Source organism: Stenella coeruleoalba, assembly GCF_951394435.1.
Source record: "Stenella coeruleoalba genome assembly, chromosome: 15".
In the NCBI taxonomy this organism is placed as follows: domain Eukaryota; kingdom Metazoa; phylum Chordata; class Mammalia; order Artiodactyla; family Delphinidae; genus Stenella; species Stenella coeruleoalba.
Window position 1 is genome coordinate 10,761,894 of NC_137161.1, and position 23,424 is coordinate 10,785,317.

General features: G+C 40.3%; 1 protein-coding gene across 1 annotated transcript; it reads left to right on the forward strand.

The window, feature by feature from the left end:
• The first annotated feature begins 5 nt into the window (after positions 1-5).
• On the forward strand, positions 6-22,907 carry DPM1 (dolichyl-phosphate mannosyltransferase subunit 1, catalytic). The gene is made up of 9 exons (XM_079944736.1): positions 6-298; positions 3,236-3,335; positions 8,764-8,797; positions 10,898-10,974; positions 11,059-11,084; positions 12,905-13,000; positions 16,332-16,400; positions 18,843-18,957; positions 19,859-22,907. The coding sequence occupies exons 1-9, from the start codon at positions 138-140 to the stop codon at positions 19,961-19,963; spliced, it is 783 nt and encodes a 260-aa protein (XP_079800862.1). The 5' UTR covers positions 6-137; the 3' UTR covers positions 19,964-22,907.
• The last annotated feature ends 517 nt before the right edge of the window (positions 22,908-23,424 follow it).

Sequence of the window (23,424 nt, forward strand, 5' to 3'; positions counted from 1 at the left end):
TACGCAGAGAGCCTTAGGAGGTCTAGAACTCGCCACCCGGACCATCCCCCTCCTCCCGGCTTTAGTACGTTCCGACGCGTCCTCTTCCCGCGCCGTGTTGACGTCATTCCGCTTCCGGCGCCTGGTGCAGCTCTGCCATGGCCTCCGGGGAAGCGAGTGGACCGTCTATTAGGTCTCCGCGGGAGCCAGAGCCGCGCACCCCGCGACAAGACAAGTATTCGGTGCTTTTGCCCACCTACAACGAGCGCGAGAACCTACCGCTCATTGTGTGGCTGCTGGTGAAGAGCTTCTCCGAGAGGTAGCGCGCCCGGCCGCCCTCCTAGAGGAATGAGATGAGCTGGCTTTCCCGGCCTGGGTGTCGGCAGTTGGCTGCGAGAGGCGGCCCCCTGCCTGGCTTCTCTTCTGTCTCCCGCTGGAAGCCTTGGGGAGGAAGCCACCCTACGAGGAAGGAGGCGGATACTTCCCGGGTTCTCTCTGTGTCTCGGGTTCTTATCTCTGCCCTTGGGTTTTGTGACACACTCCTTTATTATACACTCCCTTATACCTCACCCCGCTTTTTTCTTAGAAGGGCTGACCCCCTTTTACTTGTTTGCTTTTATTGTTTTATTTTATATTTGGCATGCGCCCGCAGCATGTGGGATCTTAGTTCCCGGACCAGGGATCGAACCCATGTTCCCTGCGTTGGGAGCTCAGAATCTTAACCACCGGACCGCCAGGGAAGTCCCTAGCCACCCTTTTAATTACTGCGAGGCCGAAAGCCTGACCTCACTCCTCCCTCTATCTAGGTGGTTAGGATCTGCGGCAGGAGCCAGGACTCTCAGTGAGGCCGCTCACTCCCGCCCGGGTGCTGAGGGCTTATGTAAGCATGAGGTTTGGGCTCTGTGGGTTAGGGAGCTGCTGCTGGGCTGGACATCCTTTCTGGAGAGGGCAGAAGGGCAGATTCGCTGGTGGATGTTTGATGTGATTGTTAGAAACAGAGATTTTGGAGTTGAATTTGAAAGAGTTATACAGTTTTTTTTAAACTTCAGAAAATCGTGGTATCAGTACGAAGTAACTTGTTTTACGGTTGCACCAATGGGATCATGTGTAAATCTTTGAAGATCTTTCCATATCAGCACATACAAACTTCGCAAATTATTGTGAAAATTGGGTAATATCATATGGCTGTGTTATAATTTTTCTAACCGGGTCATATCAATGAACACGGATTATTTCCAGAGTTTTTCTGTTTTTCTCTTTTGACTTTAACTTTACAAATGAGAATAGGGACTTTGTGCACAACGTATTTAACAGCATTGAGAAAAGTGCTTGACATGTAAGAAGTGCTCCTTACACATTCTTACTTTTACTAGTATACCGTGGATAAAGTCTTTGTGCTGTAATTGCTGAGTCGACAGAGATGTGCTTAGATTGATACTTAATGATAAATTGCTCTCAAAAAAGATAGTACCGGCTTAGGACTCTCCAACATTCATCAGAGAGGGCCTGTTGCCCCACCAACCAGCCAGTTTTATTAAACCTACATTGTTGGAAATGTTAATTGGTGAAAGATACTGCTGTTTTGATTATAATTCTTTGAATGAAAAAACTATCCTCACATTCACGGCTTTTCAAAGTTTTTTTATCCGTAGCTTTTAACCCTTTTTTCTTTAAGTTATATTTTGATTTCTCAAGCTCTTTCCAGATGAGAGAAATTGTCATGTAGCTGATCTTGTTGAAGCTTGTCTTCTGATTATACAATATTTTTTGCTCTATTCTTTAATTTTTTTATGTAGTGCAGTTTACCTTTCAGTAGTTTCTGGGTGGATTTTTTTTAATCAAAATGAAGTTTAATGACGGAAACAGCTATTTTCTTTTCAGACGGCAGTCAGGTAATCTAAAGTGTGCTCAGCTTGTTTCCTTTAACTACCTCACCCTCAGGTGGTGTGGGTGCTTTGAAGTGGAGAGGGCAGTAATTTTGCTTATGAATGACTCCATTTGTTTATGAAGTATATCTCTTTCAGAACAACAACTAGAATTAACATTTTAACTTTTTTTTTAAGTGTTTATTGAATGTGTTACAATATTGCTTCTGTTTCATGTTTTGGTTTTTTTGGCCACGAGGCATGTGGGATCCTAGCTCCCTGACCAGGAATGGAACCTGCACCCCCTGCACTGGAAGGCAAAGTCCTAACCATTGGACCACCAGGGAAGTCCAACATCTTAACTTTTTTTGGCTTTACGAGCCAAATTTAATGCACTGTTGGAAACTGAAGTCATCTTATGTACTCTTAGAAGATAGGATGTGTTTTGCTTTCTTCCAAGTTTGCTGGGGCCGACTTTTTAAAGCTTTTAACAATAGAATGTGTTTTCTGGTTGATTTCCTCGCATTTGTTTCTTCAAGCAGGACCAGAGGAAGCAGAATGTTGGGTTTTGGGGGTTTGTCTGTATCTCCTTTTCTTTCCCCTTAAGTTTCCCAATAAAGTTAACAAAAAGAATGTTTTCTTTAAAGGGAGGTGGGGAGAGATATGATGGTGATCACAGGTACATCCAAGTATTGTGCTGGCTTGTTTTTAGAATAAAAACTGTCACATGAAGTTAATGGGAACAACGAAAAGATGTTAATTTTGAAGCACTGACATCTTTTGTCATTCTATGCTCTGGGGGTGTTGGGTTTTTTTGTTTGTTTGTTTTGATAGTGTGGGATAATGGGTATAACTGTTTGAAATAGTGATGTAAAAGACTGTCACCATTCTCAAGTGGGTATTTTAAGGGTGAAATTAAATCAGATTTATCTATTCATGGATTAAATTAAAAAGAATAATCACCCAGAGCTATTCAGCTGACTTGATATCTTTAAATATATTTTTGAAATATTTTATGTAACTAAGACTTGATATTAAAGTTCCACAATTCCATTTCCCAAGTAGGTATAAAATTTTATATGATATCCTATCGTATATAATATATATGATCACTATAATTTTTTTAACGAAAGAGTATGTTTTCTGTGAGAATTTTAACATATCAGGACTGTATAGCATTTTCCAGCAACGTACGTAGTTGGGAGGTGACATAGTAAATATTTGACATTTATGTCATTTGATAATTAAAGTTTTCCTTGGTGCTTAACATGGCAATAAATTTCCACTTATACTGGGGAGGAATTAGTGATTTTAAAATCATTTTTTCATTTGAGACTACTGTCTCTAAGCAGTAGTTTAAATTTAAAAAAATTTAATTTTTTTTATTTTAGTGGCTTCAACTATGAAATTATAATCATAGATGATGGAAGCCCAGATGGAACAAGGGATGTTGCTGAACAGTTGGAGAAGATCTATGGGTCAGACAAAATTGTAAGTCATTTTTCTATCATATCAGTTATGTTTATATTGGGGAAAGATGATGGATGAACAGTGCTTAAATTCAGTCTGTCTAGAAACTGAAAAAGTTAAAGAGCAACTTACACACCTGGGGTTTAGATGCATTTTCATTGTGCTTGAGATTTTACATGTCTTTGATATGTTGAGCCAGTGGTAGGTTTACAGCAAGATAGTGAGCCTTCGGATGAACTCTGTTTTTATGTCTGACTCTGCAGATCAGTTTCCTTGAAGGGCAGAATTAAAGCATGAAACTGAAATGAGAAGGAATATTGGTAGAGCTAGGTTGCAGTTAGTAATGTGTCTTGTTCTTTAGCACTCCCTTTCTCTAGGTATTCTCATACTGTCAGTAGAGAATCCTGCCTACAGCTAGCTTGTAGCTGGGAAAGGTGACTGATTGTTTTCATGTGAAACATGATTTTTCAGGGAACTTGGCATTTTTATTTTTATCTGTAGAACAGTTTTGTGGAAGTATTTGGATTGACTTTCTGAGTCTTAAACTTTAGATATTCCCACTGTGCCTTAAAGCCTGTTGTTCTTCTACAGGAGTAACTTAGGCAGATGTAGAGTTCATTTTGTAATAGCTTTGTAATTTTTATTTTTGATCAGTGTTTTGGCTTTATAAACGTTGGAGCATACTTGTGAGATCACTTCAGCTAATTCTTGGGCCAAAAGCATACATTAAATCCAGGTTTAATTAGAAAACACATTCTAGGCTTGGGGTATTTTGTAATTTGTATAGACCAGAATTTCTCAATCTCAGCACTACTGACCTTGGGACCTGATAGGTCTTTGCTGTGAGGGACTGTCGTGTATGTTGTAGGATGTTAGGATCATCCCTGGACTCTACCCACGAGATGCAGCAGCAGCCCCCCTCCTCAGTGTGGCAACCAAAAATACCTCTGGATAACATCGAGTGTCCCTCCCTTTGTGGGCAGAATTGTCCCTCTTCCCAACAGAGAACGATTGATATAGGAATAAAGAAGTCTCTTGGAATAGCCAGGACCTGGAAGCAACCTAAATGTCAATCAACAGAGGAATGGATAAAGAAGATGTGGTACATATATATACAATGGAATATTGCTCAGCCATAAAAAGGAACGAAGAAGTCTCTTGGAGAACCTTTATTGATATTTGCATTTCAAGAAGTGGCAATTAAGCATCATAAAGAATAGGCTTGGGCTTCCCTGGGGGCGCAGTGGTTGAGAATCTGCCTGCCAATGCAGGGGACACAGGTTCGAGCCCTCCTCTGGGAAGATCCCACATGCCGCGGAGCAACTAGGCCCATGAGCCACAATTACTGAGACTGCTCGTCTGGAGCCTGTGCTCCGCAACAAGAGAGCCCGCGATAGTGAGAGGCCCACGCACCGCGATGAAGAGTGGCCCCCACTTGCTGCAACTAGAGAGAGCCCTCGCACAGAAACGAAGACCCAACATAGCCATAAATACATACATACATACATACGTAAATAAAATTTAAAAAAAAAAGAATAGGCTCTGGGTCCAGATATTCTTGATTAGTCCCAATAATGAAATAATTTCTATGCAGTTGGAGGAGATCTTAGTTGGTGAGAAGCATTTAAAGAAATGTGTTACTCTTATATACATGGTAAATCTATCCTGTACTAGAGGTTCTTTCCATCTCACAGACGAGCAATTCACAGAACTAGCACACCTCAGTCCTCTCTGAATGTCTGCAGATGTACAAGTGTACAGAGGAGATAAAAACTGAGATTTTCATCCTTCTAGCAGTGACTTCCAGTAATGCTAGGTTCATATTTTTGGCCAACAGTTCCTCAGTTTTTATTAAGTTCTGGGCCAGGGCTACTGATTCACATAATGTATAGAATACTTTCATTATGCACTTCCATTTAATCTGGGAACATCAACCTAACAGTGTTTTGAATACTTTTGTCAAAGAACCTCAGCCTTGAGGTGTGATTGATTGATCTTAAGGAATGCCTGATGAATTGATCTCAAATTCTAAAACAACATGGTCTTCAAAGGGTTCCACTTTTCCCATCAATCCAACAAAATTTAAAATGAGGAAAAAATATCATTTACTATCATGATTTCCGTGTGGTACCAGGGAAATTCCCTATTCATTCATTATTTTATCACTTTTAGGTCATTTAAACTAGAACATTACGTGTGTGCGCGTGCGCACGCGCCAATAACAAGCTATGCCAGGGAGGGCACTTGCTTGCTTTTTAGGTGACATATATATATTTAGTTGGGGGAAAAATTAGGAACCACTTTACAATACCTCAGATAAAATATTCACAGATGCTTTGTTAGCCTTTCAAACTGGCTGAAATGAATATTTTAGAAAAAAAGCTAAAGAAAAAAAAATTTAACTCTTGAGGTGAGGAAACAGACTAGAGGTTAAGTGACTTTCCAAGGGTACATAGGTAATTAATAAATGGCAGGAGTGGGACCATAGAAGAATTGGAGGCACATATTCTGAACTGTTAACAGTGATCACAGGGCAGGGAGATATGAGATTTGGAGGGCTTCTATTATGTTTGATGTACATGGCTTGTTTCATCCCCCAACTTGAGATCAGATAGACTCATCTATATTTTGTCATTATTTATAGTTTAGTATTTTTAAAAATTGTTTTGATAATGAAGTGTAACACACATTCATTACTTTTTAAATGTCAAGCATAACTATAGGATTGAGAGATTTGACTACTTAAAAATATTTGGTTCATCCCCAAATACCAACATATTTTCTCTGACAAAGAGATCAGTATCCTAATCAAATGTACAGAAATAAATATTCATGAAAACAAGAACTACAGGGCTTCCCTGGTGGTGCAGTGGTTGAGAGTCCGCCTGCCGATGCAAAAAAAAAAGAACTACAGATGGTCAAAAGTGAAAAAAATATGAGCCTCACTGATAAGAATTGCAAAATAGAGTACGATTAGCCTTTTCTTAGCTGCAGATTTATTTTTATTCTTTCTCCCAACCCGTTTTCGAGAGTACAGTAAAACAGATCCACTCAAATGGTGTTGATCCTAGTGGAAATTGATATCGTTTTCTGAAGCGTCACCAAGATTTTCTACGATAAAGATTTTTACAAAGTAAGTTTTTTAGTCAAACAAATCATAGTGTCGTATGGTATTTTCTAAGCAGTTGTGGTAAGCATTCTTCAGGGTATGTGCCCTGTACCCTTACACACACTTCCTGTGAATTCACAGCTTCTTCTGATGACGGCTGAGTGAGGTGAGCTCTGTGTGCCCATTACTGCCCCGGGGTCACACAGCAAATTAGCAGGGGGGTTCCATAGTCATCTACTAAGCCATCCTGCCTCGTGTAAGAAAAAGCAATCATACTGATGTGAGGAGGGAAAAAAAGGAGAGGGGTGGAATTAGCAGTCTGAAAGTAAAGCACAGGAGATGAAACAATTTGAACTTTTTATTACATAAGAAGTAAACAAGTATATTCTTTTTTTTTTTTTTTTTTTTTTTGTGGTACGTGGGCCTCTCACTGTTGTGGCCTCTCCCGTTGCGGAGCACAGGCTCTGGACGCACAGGTTCAGCGGCCATGGCTCACGGGCCCAGCCGCTCTGTGGCACGTGGGATCCTCCCGGACTGGGGCACAAACCCGCGTCCCCCACATCGGCAGGCGGACCCTCAACCACTGTGCCACCAGGGAAGCCCAACAAGTATATTCTTGTCAAATGTAAATATTACCAGTAAAACTGAATAGGCCTCTGATGAGCATTTCTTGATCTGCATCCCAGTCCCTTCTCCAGGGGGAGAACCCCGGTCCACATTTTGGTATATGTTACCCCAGACCTTTTTGTGCACGTGTGTGTGTGTCTACATCTATAGAACCAGGTAATGTGGTTTTACATGTGTGTTTTTGTTTTTGAACAGAAATGCAGTCTTCCTGTGTCATTCTGTTACTCTTTTGTTTTTGTTTTTTTTTTTGCGGTACGCGGGCCTCTCACTGTTGTGGCCTCTCCCGTTGCGGAGCACAGGCTCCAGACGCGCAGGCTCAGCGGCCATGGCTCATGGGCCTAGCTGCTCCGCGGCATGTGGGATCTTCCCGGACCGGGGCACGAACCCATGTCACCTGCATCGGCAGGCGGACTCTCAACCACTGCGCCACCAGGGAAGCCCTCTTTAATTATACCTTGGTCGTCTTTTGTCACCAGATTACCTCATTCTTTTAACTGCTCCATGGTACCCTATCTATGTAACGTGGTTTCTATTTTATATAAACTTTTGAACGTTCTGAAAATTATAAATAACAAAATTATCCTTTGTTTGAAAAAAAGATTTTTAGCTAAAACATACGGTTATAGAAAATCTAAGATGAACTTTAAAGGATTTGCTTTTTCAGGGCAAATACCAGATGAGGTCAGTATTTTGTCAGTAACAGTCAAGCACAAAATCAAATAAAACCTGACATGTCTGGTTTGATTTTGTTCAGTGAATAGTAATTATTATAGATGATTGATTGAATGTCTAGTTCTCCTCTATATAAAAACTCATGGGGTAGGAATGTATTTTATCATCTTTGTTCCTCCCCTAGACCTATAGCAGCTTGCGTGTAGTTTTTAAAAAAAAGAGAAAATCTATCCTGTTTAAATTAAACTGCAAATACTTTGGAGATTGCAGTCTGAGGCAACCTGCTTACCCACTGGCAAGTGCCGGGGGGCGGGGGAGGGAGGAGGATAAGAAATGCTCAGTAGTTAGTCTACTTGAGCCCCCTACCTCAGAAACTTAGCACTAAAACCTTGGCATTCTACTTTTCCAGAAATTTCGAGAAAAAGGGAAATAACAACTAAGTCAGTGTTTATATATGAAGCAAGAAGTGTAGAAAGACTAATTGACAAACTGTAAGGAGAAAGAATTTAATCTTAGGAATATAACCTGAAATCATGTCATTGGACCAATAGAGAATAAGATGAGGTCATCCAAGCATAGAGTCAAGATAAGTGGATGGAGTATCAACATTTAAAATCACAAAGGGAATTGAGAAAACAAGCATGGCTATCAAATATTCCAAAAAGGTATAGAATAAGTGAGTTAAATACTCAGTTTTCCTAGGAAGGAATCAATAGATATTGCTTAAAATGATAAATCAAGTAATAGACATAAAAAAATGTTTTTTTGGTGGATAGCTCTGGGGTGCGGCAGGGGGCGGAGTTTAAGATTTGGTCTGTGGGGTTTGGGTGAAAGAATGTTACTTTTCCTTGAAAGCTATTAAATTATTTGATTTGTTACTAAATGCTTTTTTTATTTTGGCAAAAAATGTTAAGCATACTCTGCTTTAAGGTCTAATAAATGCAGCTGTATTTCTGTTATAGTGAGCACTTATTAAAAAAGAGTTTTTATTAGTCAGATTTTCGATTATTTGTGTTAAAATGCCATTTCTTATTCTTACAGCTTCTAAGACCACGGGAGCAAAAGTTAGGACTAGGTAAGTAGAACCTCTCACCCCTCATGCCTGCTCCTTGCCTTGGTAAGATTATCCAGTGTGTATTTCCCCAGTTTGGAACAGGGCCAAAATACAGTCACCTCCTGTGATGGTTTTTAATGATCTTAATGATATTCAGATGGTTTAACTTGAATTGCCTGTATGAGGCAAAGCCCACTTAGGAAAACAGAAACCACTGTAATTCTTTCAATATAGGGAATTTAATACAGAGAATCTGGTTACACAGGTGAAGGAATTGCTGAGAAGCCAAATGGAACAGTGGGGCTACTCAGAGATTAGTAGCAGCTGGAGCTCACTACCGCTCCTGGGCTGGAGCAACAATGGAGGAGATGGTGTTTTTAGAGCGGGGAACCCGGGCTGCCCAGAGGAGCTAGAATGGTGGAGTCAGGGATGCTTGGCAGAAGTGGGAGCCATGGATGGAATCTGGTCCATGCTGGGAGGCAGAGTAAAGGGGAGGACACTTGGACTTTTCCCCTTCTCCTTGAGATCTTCCTTCTTCCTGTGCCTCCCAAAGCTGCTTGGAAACCAGTTGACAAGAAAACAAATATAGTCCCCTGCGAAGAGCAGAGAAGGGATCTAAGGGCAAACATTTAGACCAGCACACTGCCTTAGCTGTAAGTCTTTTGAACAGTTCTTGAAGTTACAAGTTTTTAAAAGGTGTTTATTTTTTTAAAAGGAAGCTTTTCCAGCTTTAAAATGTAAGGGGTTATAGAAAAGCTCAGATGAGGTCAGTCATTCTAAGATGAAAATCTTGAATGCCTTTATTTCTATTGTTGGTCACAGCTGCTTTATGTTGAAAAGTGGTATAATTTTACTGAAAAATTGGGGGAGCATGGAGGAAGCACAGTTCTTGAAAATTGAGTATCTGCTGTCCTGAAGACCCTCAGTTTCATGGCATGATCAAATGTTCTGAATATCTGAATCCAGAAGGTTCTTTGGGATTGAAATAATTTTGAAACTGCCATGAAAGCCACCAAGAATTACTAACCCGTCAGTGGAAATCCAAAAAGCTGTGGGTAGTCATGTTTTTTAAAAATTAATTAATTAATTAATCTGGTTGGCTCTTAGTTGCAGCAGGTGGGCTCCTTAGTTGTGGCTCACCAGCTCCTTAGTTGCGGTTTGCAGGCTCCTTCGTTGCGGCATGCGTGTGGTATCTAGTTCCCTGACCAGGAATCGTACCTGGGCCCCATGTGTTGGGAGCGTGGAGTCTTAACCACTGTGCCACCAGGGAAGTCCCTGGATAATCACTTCTTAACAAAAGAAGTCAGAAGAGTTCTGCCTTTCTAATAAGATACTGTAGTGATTTGGGGCTAGAGAATGCAGGAATTCCCACATCCTGTTCCTGACCAGTCACCCTTACCTGCCAAGTCCCCGAGGAATATTTAAGCATGAGGGTGGCTAAGTAATTGCTAGTTGCACCTTTGGCCCCAGATACAGGGCTCTAGTGTACCAGGCTTCCAGTGTAGAATACACTCACTGCGTAGCTTTTGTGGGACAGGGGTGATAGGCTGAGCAGAAGCAGAGAGACTGGTTAGGTAGGGATCCACGCATCAGAAGATGGTGCCCGGGACTAAAGTGAAATTGGAGACGAAAGAATGAAATTGAGAGTTTTGTTTTTTTTAAGGGCTTCAAATGCTTGGCCCTTTTATTTATTTATTTATTTATTTTTGGTTGTGTTGGGTCTTCATTTCTGTGCGAGGGCTTTCTCTAGTTGTGGCAAGCGGGGGCCGCTCTTCATCGCGGTGCGCGGGCCTTTCACTATCGCGGCCTCTCTTGTTGCGGAGCACAGGCTCTAGACACACAGTCTCAGTAGTTGTGGCTCACGGGCTTAGTTGCTCCGCAGCATGTGGGATCTTCCCAGACCAGGGCTCGAACCCGTGTCCCCTGCATTAGCAGGCAGATTCTCAACCACTGCGCCACCAGGGAAGCCCGAAAGATGTTTTTGATGGAGAATAACAAATAGGATGTTAGAGGACTAATGTATGCTTTTCAGAGGTGCTTAGCAATTTCTTCCCTGTTCAGATATATACCTGAGCATTTCTGGTGATTTCCTTTAATGGAGATAAATATTTTCATTTTTAGGAACTGCATATATTCATGGGGTGAAACATGCCACAGGAAACTACGTAGTCATCATGGATGCTGATCTCTCACACCATGTGAGTGGTATATTTCTTTAGAGGCTATTTATGATAGTCTTAGCCTGTTTTACTGACCTACTCTTTATTCTTTCTAAATTTCAGCCAAAATTTATTCCTGAATTCATTAGGTAGGTATTTCTAATATTTGAAAGAATTATTCAAATCATTCACCTTATATTGATTTTGTACTTATTTTCATTTTTCATTCATTAAAAATACTCATGCTATTTTAAGTTTGCTATCAAAAATGAAACCAAGGTATAGCTTTGAGTCATGTAAATATTTAGTTATGTGACTAAATGATATCTTTTAGGAGCCCTGAGAGGAGTAATCAACAGATAATTCCTTTGTTACCTAATTCTTACAGACTACAGAAAAATATGAAAAGCAGCTTCCCTGTTAAATGGAATTAAGCCCTGCATCGTAAGAGTAGAACACTGTGAATACCTGGGGTTTATTCCAGGAATGCCAAAATCAGGAATCGGTCAAAAAAATTCATTTATCACATTAACAAAGAAAGCAGCATGACTGGGGACTTCCCTGGTGGTCCAGTGGCTAAGACCCCACACTCCCAATACAGGGGGCCCAGGTTGGATCCCTGGTCAGGGAACTAGATCCCACATGCATGCTGCAACTTAGCGTTTGCATGCCACAACTAAGGAGCCTGCTGGCCGCAACTAAGGAGCCTGTGTGCTGCAACTAGGACCTGGCACAGCCAAATAAATAAATAAATATTTTTTAAAAAGAAAAGAAAAGAAGCGTGATTAAGTCTATAGATGGTAAAGCGTATTTGGTAAAATTCACTAGCCATTGCTAATTAAACTTTTAATGTAGAAATAGAAGGAAACCATACTGAAGGAAAACATACTGAAGACAACCTGGTCCTAATACAAAGGTCTTACTTTTTGTTTTTGTTTTTGGTTTTTTTTTGGCCACACTGCGTGGCTTGCAGGATCTTAGTTTCCCGACCAGGGTTTTAGTCCAGGCCCTCAGCAGAGTCCTAAGCACTGGACCACCAAGGAATTTCCCCACAAAGGTCTTATTAAATGGTAAAATGTTGAGTCATTTCCAATAAACTCATCAATGATTATAGGCGTACCACCTATCATTAAACATGGAGATTTTAAGTAATGTTGTAACATAAGAGTTTAGTATATATTGGTAAAGGATACAAAATTACATTTATTTGCAGGTAATGTAACTATATTTTTAGAAAACCCAAGAGACCATGACACCTCTCAGAATAAGAATTTGGAAGCTGTTCTGAATGTAAGCTAAATACACAAAAACAGAATCAGATCAGGTCACTCACCTATTTAGAACACTTCCAGGAGTTCCTGTGAACACATGGGGAAAAATCCACACTCCTTTACTTGCCCCTCAAACCACTCGTGATGTGGCCCCTGCCTTGCATTCTGAACTCATCTTATGCCCCTCCCCCTTGCCTGAAGTGCTCTTTCACTGCTCCTTAATGGCCAACTACTCCTTGTTTGATCTCTGCATAAAAGTCACCTCAGAAATACCTTCTCTGCTTAGATCACCAATACACAAAAGCTCCTTTGACCTGATAAGGCAGTAGAACCAGTGGAGTAGAAAATGGGTGAAAGATACAAGCAGGCCATGTGTAGAAGAAGTCCAAATGGCTAATAAACCTAAGAGAAGATATTCACCCTGGGATGTAGTCAGGGAAATGCAATTAAAATAACCGTGTGTTACTATTAGTTTTTCAAAATTAAAGACATATAGAACAATACATCCAGCACCAATAAGATGATAGAAGATGAACATGGATATTGCTGGAGGAAGTATGAGTTACTACAGCCTTTTTGGAAAGTAATTTCTGGTGATATCTGTTCGAATTAAAAATACTCATAAGCTTTGCTTTAGCAATTCTGTTGAAAGCTCAACGGCTTTTTCTAATTGCCAGCTAATTTATTTTTTTCTGCAGGAAGCAAAAGGAGGGTAATTTTGACATTGTCTCTGGAACTCGCTACAAAGGAAATGGAGGTGTATATGGCTGGGATTTGAAAAGGAAAATAATCAGGTATATATGTATGTGCTCATGATTTCTCTAATTTTTTTTTAGTGTAACTACTAGAAATACGTTTTTAACAGGTATTTGGATTAAATTACCATGCTGCCTTGGAGTTTGTGGGATCAGATTGTAACTTCCAGAAAGTATTCCCAGATAGCTTCTTACCCACAGTTTTTCCTGTGTTAGAGTATTGTATTTTGGATGGTTTTCACTTGGGAAAAATTTGCATAAACCTTTGAACCTTTCGTAGAAATGGTCTAATTCAGCACAGTTTGTTCTGCTGGACCTTCAGCTTTGATTTAAGTGAACTATTCATCTATATTTTTGGACTAAATATGTAATTTTTTCCATATATATTTTTCAATAATTTAAGACACTTCATGATTTCAGCTTTTACTAAGCAGCATAAAGTAGTGAGGCTTTGGAGGCAGACCTGGGTTAAAGTCCTGATTGTGTCTTTTAATTACTTGTGTCCCCTTGCATATTTTACCTTTTCTAGGCTTACTTTCCTCATGATAAGATGGAAATAAAACAAACTGTTTCAGTTTTCTATTACAGTGTAACAAACCATCCCAAAACTGAGTGACTTACAGCAACAATTTATTGTTTCTCACAATTCTGTGGTTTGGCTACTGGTTCCTCTGCTGACTTCACCTGGGCTCACTCATGCAGTTTCCTTCAGCTGGAGGCTCCAAGATGGCCTTATTCATATGTTTGGCAGTTGGTACTGGTTGTTGGCTGGGCCATCTCAGTTCTCCTGCATGTGGCCGCTTACCTGGGAAGCTAGATCAGCTTCTTTACATGGCATCCTAAGGGCAGCACCCAAAAGTACCAAGGCTGCAGCTGCAAGGACTCTTGAGTCCTAAGCTCTGGGGCTAACACCAAATTAATTTTTGGTCAAAGCAAGCCCATAATCAAGGGGTGGGGAAATAGAATCCACCTCTTGATGGGAAGACCCACAAAGAATATTTGACCATATTTAATCTATGGCACCTAGGTTGTTGGGAAGATGTGTTTCTATCTCTAAAGGATCTATATAGCTTATTGCTTTTTGTGTAACAACATAACTTTATATAAATTCTTACTGATAGTATTTTTTATCACCCACTTCATTCCTATTGAAGGTTCTGTTAGGTTAATGTCACTTTTGCCTCTTAACTGTTAAACCTTGGGCAAGTATTTCAAACATGTAAGAGCCTCAGTCTTCAGTGAAATGAAGGGGTCGGATGACTCAGTGGTTTTCAATCCTCCTGAGCACTGAAGTCATGTAGGGGGAAAATTATACACAACTGCTCCCTGTTTGTCCTCCCTTTCTTGTGCACACACATACTGCAGACCATTTGAGTGGATCTCCAGAGGTGGTGCAAGAGCATCAGTATTTTTCACAGGCTCCCAGATGATTCTGTTGTGCAGCCAAGGTTGAGAGCAACAAATCAGTGATCTCTCAGGCCTCTCTGAATTGTTCATTAAAGCTACTATTTAAAATCAGGGAGTCCCAGTCAGAGACAATTTACAACGTTTAGTTGGATCATTTAGTTGTATTGAGTTGTATCTGTCATTAGTTGTTAATGTCTGCACTGACTTTATAGTATAAACTCCTGAGAAAGAGTCTGTATCACTTGCTCAAGGTCTCATTTGTATGGTCCAGAACCAGAATTGAACCCAAGTCTGTCTGACTCTTGCTGCATTTTAATTAAAAGACCCCAATTTTAAAATGCATTATCTTAAATAGATGTACAAATATATACATACAGACACGCACACATACACATAAATACATATACACTCACATTCCTTTGATTACACCCATTTTGGTGGGTAAACCATGTCCTGGAATTTTTTTGTAGCTATTTGAAGGAAAATGTTTCTGTTAGCCATTATGCCAACTATATCCCTAACCATGTTATTTATATGAAATAGACACTCCTGGGACTTCCCTGGCAGTCTAGTGGTCAAGACTCCGCACTTCCAATGCAGGGGGCTTGGGTTTAATCCCTGGTCTGGGAACTAAGATCCCACGTGCTGTGGGGCACGAGGGGGTCGGGGGAGGAAGGGAGGGAGGGGAAGGAGAAGAAGGAAGGAAGGGGGGAAGGAGAAGGAAGGAAGAAAGAAAGAAACACTCCTAAGGATTCCCTTGATGGTTACCCTGGCTTTGCAGAGAAACTGTTTTCTCCAGGCTGCTTCCCCTGCTGCCCTCCACACCCCCGCCAAAAAAAAAAAAACACCTTTTTTCTGAATCTGAACACTCTAAAATAATCTGAGCCCACTAAAATATAGCTGCAGTACCAAAGTCATTTTTTCCAAGTGTACTTCACATCTTTTTGAAATGTTAATAATAGCTATTAGTCAGTAATAGATTATAGTTGATTGATACCTAGTTGTGTTTGAAGCACAGATCCTAAAGTCATTGTTATGGACTGAATGTTTCTGCTAGAATTCATGTGTTAAAGTACCTTATGCAGGGAATGTTGGTATTTGGAAGTGGGGTTTTGAGGAGGTAATTAGGTTTAGATGAGGTCCTGAGTGTGGGGCACTTTTGGTGGGATTAGTGCCCTTTCAAGAAGAAACCAAGAAAGCTTGGCCTTTCTCCTCCTACCCCCACCCTCAGCCCCTCTGCCCCCCTCCACTTGAGCACACAGCAAGAAGGTACCATGTGTAGGCTAGGAACAGGATCCTCACCAGGAACCAAGTCTACAGCACCTTGATCTTGCACTTTTCAGCCTCCAGAACTGTGAGAATTGAATATCTGTTGTTTAAGCCACCCAGTCTACGGTATTTTGTTATAGAAGCCCAAGCAGACTAAGAAAGTCTCAGAATGGAACTTTTGGTCAATTTCCAGAGATTGCCAAAAACCAAAACCTTCTCCCACCTGCACACCTTTTTAAAAAAATTTTTTAAAAAGCCATTTTAATGCAAACTGACCTATTACCCAGTTGGAAACTGCCATCACTTGGTGATCTGAATCTGAAAAAGAAACTCCAGATCCCTGATAGATCACTTTTGCTGTCTTGACAGATGTTTGTAATTCTAAATCATGACTGTTGGCAAATATGCGAGTTGAGTTAAAAAATCTATTACCATTCTCACCTAGAGTTTGGAAGAATGAGTGTTTTATGGTCGCCTCTACATGTCACATTCCAAGAATAAAAATCCCTATTTTCTGAAAAATGAGAACTACCAGATCTCCTTTCACTGATTTCTGTTTGTTCCATAGAATTAACATTTTTGTGAAATAGTGTTGCATTTATGAAGTCAGTGTAGCATTTTTAGCACTCTACACTTGGGTGTATTTCTTTTGTTTAGAAATTGTACTTTATAAAGAAAATCTTTTATTTGGCAGCCGTGGGGCCAATTTTATAACTCAGATCTTGCTGAGACCAGGAGCGTCTGATTTAACAGGAAGTTTCAGGTACAGTGAAAACCTGTGATTGTGTGTATTCTACTATTTACAATTTCTTGCCTAAATATCTTGCTTTATAATGACTTAAAGAAATACTTTTCGTTTCTATCCCATTTTTGTTCTGGAACGCTAAAAAAGACAGACTGAAGTTGGTTAGAAGCTGCTAATGAAGCGTAAGCATCTTAAGGGAAAGTATTGTACTTTTTAAAGAGTATGGATGACAGGTTCGTGTGCTTGTTAACAGTAGTATCGCTGCTCAGCCCTTGAGGGGCCTGAGGTGACCATGGACTGCTCATTCAGGATATTACTGAGATGGGCTTCAAAAACAGTGCCTCTTCCAGTAATTTTCTGCAGCTTATAGCATTGTCCACAGAAAAGTTTAAAATCTTTAATATTTATATAGAGCTTTTTCAGTTTCCTTATTCTCCATGTTTTTTATTAAAAAAAAAAAATTCTTGTTTAAATGGAGCGAAGCCTCCTGCTAGGTCCTTGGGGGTTTTTTATTTTTGTTTGTTTCTGGGGGTGTGTGTATTATCTCTGAAACTATAAAATTTCTGTTCATCTGCTTTAAGGCTGAGACCCATGCATTGGTTAATACTTTCTATTACTTGGCATTTGCTTCTATCCATTAAATAATGTTGATTCTTCCATACTTCATTAGAACATACAAACACACAAATTTAGGAGCTGGTTGTTGAAGGTTAACTAGTACCACTAGTGCAGCTGCAAGTCTGTTGGATAGCAGTTCAGAGATAGTAAGACAGAGTCAAAAGTGAAGAGAGGAGCCATCGCAAATTAGAGGTCAGATAATGAAAATGAAACCTCTCTAGAATTAAAATGTAAATTATTTTGAAAGCACAATTTGGTGTATAAAAGATAGGGACCCCATAAATACATCTCTTCAGTTCTACACTTTGAGGCAAATGAATAATGTGTTATAAAGATCTCTGATTTCCAGAGGAAAAAAAAAGATTGTAATTAAAAAAAAAAGATATTGTGGTGGAGGAGGCAGGGGTGGCAATGAAGAGAAATAAATCTTACAAAGTGACTCTTACGGGAATAAAGTGACTCTTACAGGGAAAGAATTCGTAGCCTAATCCTAGTTTTAAAGGTACTGCTGAAACGTTATTCCATTATCCCACCATCATAGTTCTTCCCATAATCCCAGACCTCCCTCCCCTACTTAACATCATTTGACATATATCTTTAGTTTCTACTGCTAAAATCCCAAAACATGAAAAGGTGCCTGAAACACAGTAGGTTCCTCAATAAACATTTGTTATTGAATGACTATTACTACCATCAGAATCTGCTTTCTTCACATTTATTCCAGACTTACTCTTCTGAGTTCTGATGGAGACTGTGTGGGTAAAGGAGTGCACACCACTAATCCCCCTCAGGTGCCTCTAAGGGCTGTGCTTCAGCCTGATAGCCACCTAAAAGCGTGAAAACCAAAAGGTGGGGTAGCCTGAAGGGAAGCCTGAGAAAATATGTGAGTTCCAGGTATAAAGCCCTCTGGCATTATAGATCCAGGTGGCTTTAACTGCCAAGAGAACGAAGTTACTGCCTCACCTAGCTTTCTCAGAAACAAAAACAGCAAGAAGAAAGAGGTAGAAATTGCTGCCTTTCTACTCACTGAGGCTCAGGGTTTTTTTTGTTTTTTAACCTCAGTGACTCTGAAAATAGGGAGCTCCTGAAGAACGTGACTGAGTTCACCCATAGGACTTCCCAGCTCCTGTCTTTCTTTGTAAATCTGATGAGCTCTGCCTTTGGCCTGCAGTCCATCTAAAGTTAGGGTGTGCATTCGCCCAGTTTAAGTGTCTAACTGTGACCTCAGTTGCTGATATCTGATTCCCACCAGGATTGCCTCATCCTGTGATCCCTACTTCCTGTCTTAACCTAGCTTAACCAAGCTCATCCTAGAGGGACTTAGTTTATCTCAGGAATTTATTTAGATCTCAGGAAATAGGAACTTCATAGACATGTATGAGGAAATGTCTGTTAACTACTTATTTCTTGTTACCTAGTTTATATTGTTGCTTCATCATCTGTCAAGTCTGTTGTTCCAGTATTTGAAACCGTTTCTCCCCTTTCAGCTTTACAAATAAATTAAGAAAATAAAAACTACAAACGATGGGGGGGTTCTGCTCCACATGATTCACTTTATCACCATATTTTTATAATTTCTGATAGTGTGATAGGAAGATAATTCTCTAAAAGATACTAAGAATTCATTTTCAAAATCGGCCCAAATTATTTACCAAATATTTTTATGGCCTTTCCAGTTCAGGACAAATGTATCATAATCATCAACTGTGAGAACTTTTCTATATACAAATGGCTGGTGAAAGTTTAAGGTTTTATAAATACCAGTGAACTTTTTGTAAGGTCAGGATACATGTAGGCATGTATATTTATCCAGGTGTTCATATACATTTTAATTTCTTACAGGTTATACCGAAAAGAAGTTTTACAGAAATTAATAGAAAAATGTGTTTCTAAGGGCTACGTCTTCCAGATGGAGATGATTGTTCGGGCGAGACAGCTGAATTATACTGTTGGCGAGGTATGGTAAATAGTGTTATACTCCTCATAAAGAAACAATAGGGTTATACTCTTTATCATAAAAAGGTTAATTTTCATAAACTACTAAAAAAATGTGGAAGGCTTCCAGGTGTCCATGCAAAAGGGTGAAAATTCACATTTCTTTAAAATTAATATATTTGACTTACCAAGATTTAAAGCATAACAGAAGGCAGCATTCCCTTTTAAATAAATAAAAGTTACCGGTATCTTCTTTCTCCTTTCCCTTTCTTCTGACCACTCAGCATTATGGGATGAGTCTGCTGCTTTTCCCCTTGTCTCAGCCATCAGCCACCCTACTTAAAAATGAGTGGTGAATCCCTTTTGCCCGTTGCCTATGAGTAAATGAAAAGGGCAAGAATTGGGGGAGCAGAGGGGATTTGTAATATTTCCAGCCGGCTAGTAAGTTCTTAGGGAACACTCTCCTTGTTTAACAATAATATTTTTATTCAGAGCAAGAAAATAGCTAACTAGAATGTTACTACTGTTGTGGAAGTTATAAGATTGTTAACTTAGTGCTAAAACAGTGACAGCTAAATTTGATGGACTACTGAAAAAAATTAGGTGAAAGGCCATTTTACTTCGGGCATATAATTTTTCTTGGAAGCTTGAGTAAACCAACTTAATATTCAGGATCAATGCTTTTCAAAACACTTGTAGCTTTGGCTGGATGACCTATTTTTAGAGAGTAAAATGCATGTTTAATTTTGAAGACTTGGAGGTGCACACAGTTGCTGTAAGAATCCCATAATTCGGATTTACCTTGAAGGACTTGCTATCAGCGGACTAATCTTGTTTCTGTTGTATGAGTAATTGTTGTATGCCTGCTATGCTTCCTTTCTAATATTTTTGAAGACTCACTTAACATATATTTTTTTAACTAGGTTCCAATATCATTTGTGGATCGTGTTTATGGTGAATCCAAGTTGGGAGGAAATGAAATAGTCTCTTTCTTGAAAGGACTATTGACCCTCTTTGCTACTACATAAAAGAAAGTTATTCATTTATACTTAATCATGTTCAATTTAAACATAAAAGAAGCCTGGTTGCTGATTTTTATAAAATGTACTCTTAGAACATAAATCATAAGGTAAGGTAAATTTCATGCAAATCTTTTTTCCTGGGAAACTCCATTTTATATGTCAAATTAGAAAAATGAGCAGCGTTCTCAATTTTCGTTTACATTTTGCTGTACTAAGACCTATAAATAAATGTATATGAAATTTTTGCATAAAAATGCTTTCATTAGCGTATGCAAATGCAGGATTTCTTACATGGGGAAGATTTTGAAATATTCTTTATAAAAACTGTATTCAGGGGCTTCCCTGGTGGCGCAGTGGTTGAGAGTCCGCCTGTCGATGCTAGGGGACACGGGTTCGTGCCCTGGTCCGGGAAGATCCCACGTGCCGCGGAGCGGCTAGGCCCGTGAGCCATGGCTGCTGAGCCTGCGTGTCCGGAGCCTGTGCTCCGCAACGGGAGAGGCCACAACAGTGAGAGGCCACAACAGTGAGAGGCCCGCATACCGCAAAAAAAACCAAACAAACAAACAAAAACTGTATTCATAGCTCTGGATTCATACCTAATACATGTCAGAAGTAAGAGGAGTGCTAATTATATTCATGAAATACACATATGATACATGGCTGTTTCTATATGAACTAAAAAAGAAATACACACCTCTGGCCCCCCCCACCTTTTTGGTTTTTTTTTTGGCTGTGCTGTGCAGCTTGTGGGATCCTAGTTCCCCAACTAGGGTTGAACCGGGGCCCCCGGCAGTAAAAGCGCCGAGTCCTAACCACCGGACCGCCAGGGAATTCCCAGCTGTAGTAATTTTTAAACAACTATGTTTTTTTCCTCAAAATATTTTTCATGTTATTTCAGGACCCTTAACAAAGCATACATCTTTAGTAACGTGACTAAATCCCCTGTAGCTCTCTGTTGAGAAAACTGTTCTGCCAGTTGAAATGTTCAGTAAAGCCCTCAGAAATATTCTATTTACCCACCTTAAGTGGGTATTGCAAAAAAGATTAATTTCCAAGTATAGCATAGCTTTTAGATCACGCAGTGTCTTTTAAAATTTTGAGTAAGGCATACTTTGAGCAAATAAGCTTAAGATCAAATTGACTTTCCTTAGCAAGTAAAAGGAAGGGGCGTCTCTAAGTCATTTAATAAGCAGATTCAGTGAACAGTATTCCTACTACTGCATTTTCCTGGCTTAATTTGGCTGCTGAAGAAACTTCAAGTCTGATTTTTCCATTTGCATTTCTAACAGATCCTACCAGAAATGAATACCAGAGTATAAAACCTTTGGTATCGTTTTGAACATTACCAATTCTCATAGTTGAATCCATAGGACACATTCCAATAAGGGCCTCTACTGTTCTGTTTCCCTTTTATGCAGAGCTGAACAGCTGGCCCACCATGGACCCCTCTTCCTTGGGGAAGTGACTTCTCTCATCACTACTAACAACTAGAAAATTTATTACCACTGATGTAAAATAATTTTTTTTGAGTGTTTAGATTCTTTCTCGTCTGAGCCCAAAGTTAAATTTTCATTGTCAACTCTGTGGAGCAGAGATTAAATAACCACCTCAGAGAGCCCACTATAAAATACTGTCTTCTCAGACCTCACTAGGGTAGGTACCTTTTGCCTTTGTTTAGTCTTTTGGTTCTTATTCCCACAATCGTTACAACACTATCATTATTTACAGTAAATTATTTGAGCAGTGAAAACTTTCACCATTTGGAAGTTATTTAGAAAAGAATCTGGACTATTTAGATAGATTTTTGTAGTAAATCTGGTGACTTAAACACTGTAAAATCTTTTTAAACATTTACATGTGAATCCAGCATCCCTTTTTACTTTGTAAATGGGGCCAAGGATGAAATCCAGATGTTCTCCCTTTGTATTGGTATTATCTCTGTATGAAATCTAAGTATATCTAAGGAAAACTAAATTTAAAATTATTTTGCTTATTTCATATTAGTTCTTGCCTGTCTTCTGCAACATGGAATTAGCTTCTTCATCTTTGTTTCTCTAAATTGAATGTTTTGGGTCCCTTCCTCCTTTTTACAACTTTTTTCAGCTGTTTTCCCTTGAAATACTGATTTGGCTTTTAAAGATATAGTTTATCTCAATTTCAGAAATTAACGGAATACTGTGTTGGAGGAAACAGCTTGTTAAACCTGCTAACTGAAGCCTTAGACATTGAGCTATATGTAACCACAATTTGTTCTGTTTTCAGTAAAGTCAGATTCTTTGTGGATGTTACGTATGGTTTGAAACTATTTTAACATGAAATTTAGAGAAACAGCAAAAGATAAGTGTAAGATGTACAGAGCACATCTTAACAGGTTTGGTTAATCCTTCACAATTGACATTTATTACTTTTAAGTATGTCTAGCCAGTGATAGACACTCATATGCACTCAACTATAAAAGGTGGATTCAAGAATGTTGAGAACACAATGTGTTGGTTGGGGTTGACCTAAATTTACAAAGGCCCACGTTGTGTCCTATGCTGTGCAAATTGTGGGAGCACTAAAAGGCTTGGGACTACAGTCTGGTTTTTAAGGATCTTGTGGAGGCCCACTGGCAACATCATTTCACATCCTTGGGCTTCACCAGCCCAGTGGCCTCAAACGCTAGGGATCCCACTTGTTTTCTTCAGGCCAAAGAGAAGAGTCCATCACTGATTCGGAAGAATGTCCAGTCCCAGGGCAACAGCCGGCCTTCTGTAAAACGCAGGCCTGTCCACTGAATAGCGCACCTCACCCGCAAGGGGTCAAGCATCCATGGGGTTGGGTCTCATCTCAAGTGGGTGTGTGAAGCACGAGGCGCTCACACCTCATTTAAAGCAGGAGGTGTCGGGCATGACCGGCCAGGTGTGTCTGCCCTTCCGGCTGCTGCCCAGCCCGAGAGCGCGGGCTTCCCAGCACGTGGAGCCGCGGGGCTGCGCGCACGCCCCCTCCCACCAGATGTAGTCCAGGCCCAGCTGGGCCCGCGCAAGGATCCCCGGCGCGGCCACCTGACTGAGTGCAGCGCGTGCTGCGGCCCTCTGCTTGTGCCTCCGCCGCCGGCGCTGTGGCCAGAGGAAGGCGCCCGCCGTGCACACGGGCCATGGAGGCGCACTGCGGCCATTATCCGCGGCGCCTCCTAGTGGGTCAATGGTAAATCCTCTTGGTTCTCGCGAGAGCTCCCCCTCAGTGGGGATTATATAATGTCCCTTAGGTGGGGGTGGGGGTGCTGATGCCACCCTCCCTCAGAAAAAGTTAGGAGCAAACACAGGTGGGAGTAAGAGTTGTCTATGGGGGGGGAAGGGTACTGTCCCCCACTGCCCCCCTTAGTTAGCTGGACAATGAGTCCTCTTATGCTAATGAGATACTTACGTCACTTCCGCTCTTTCTCGGCCGCCATTTTGGCTAGGGCAGGTTCGGGGACTCGCTCCGAG

Excerpts from the sequence above, each read along its gene's own strand:
- DPM1 (XM_079944736.1), top strand. The coding sequence starts at position 138 with ATGGCCTCCGGGGAAGCGAGTGGACCGTCTATTAGGTCTCCGCGGGAG. Across the intron at positions 299-3,235 it reads GTGAAGAGCTTCTCCGAGAG|TGGCTTCAACTATGAAATTA; the intron begins GTAGCGCGCCCG and ends TTTTTATTTTAG. Across the intron at positions 8,798-10,897 it reads GGAGCAAAAGTTAGGACTAG|GAACTGCATATATTCATGGG; the intron begins GTAAGTAGAACC and ends TTTCATTTTTAG.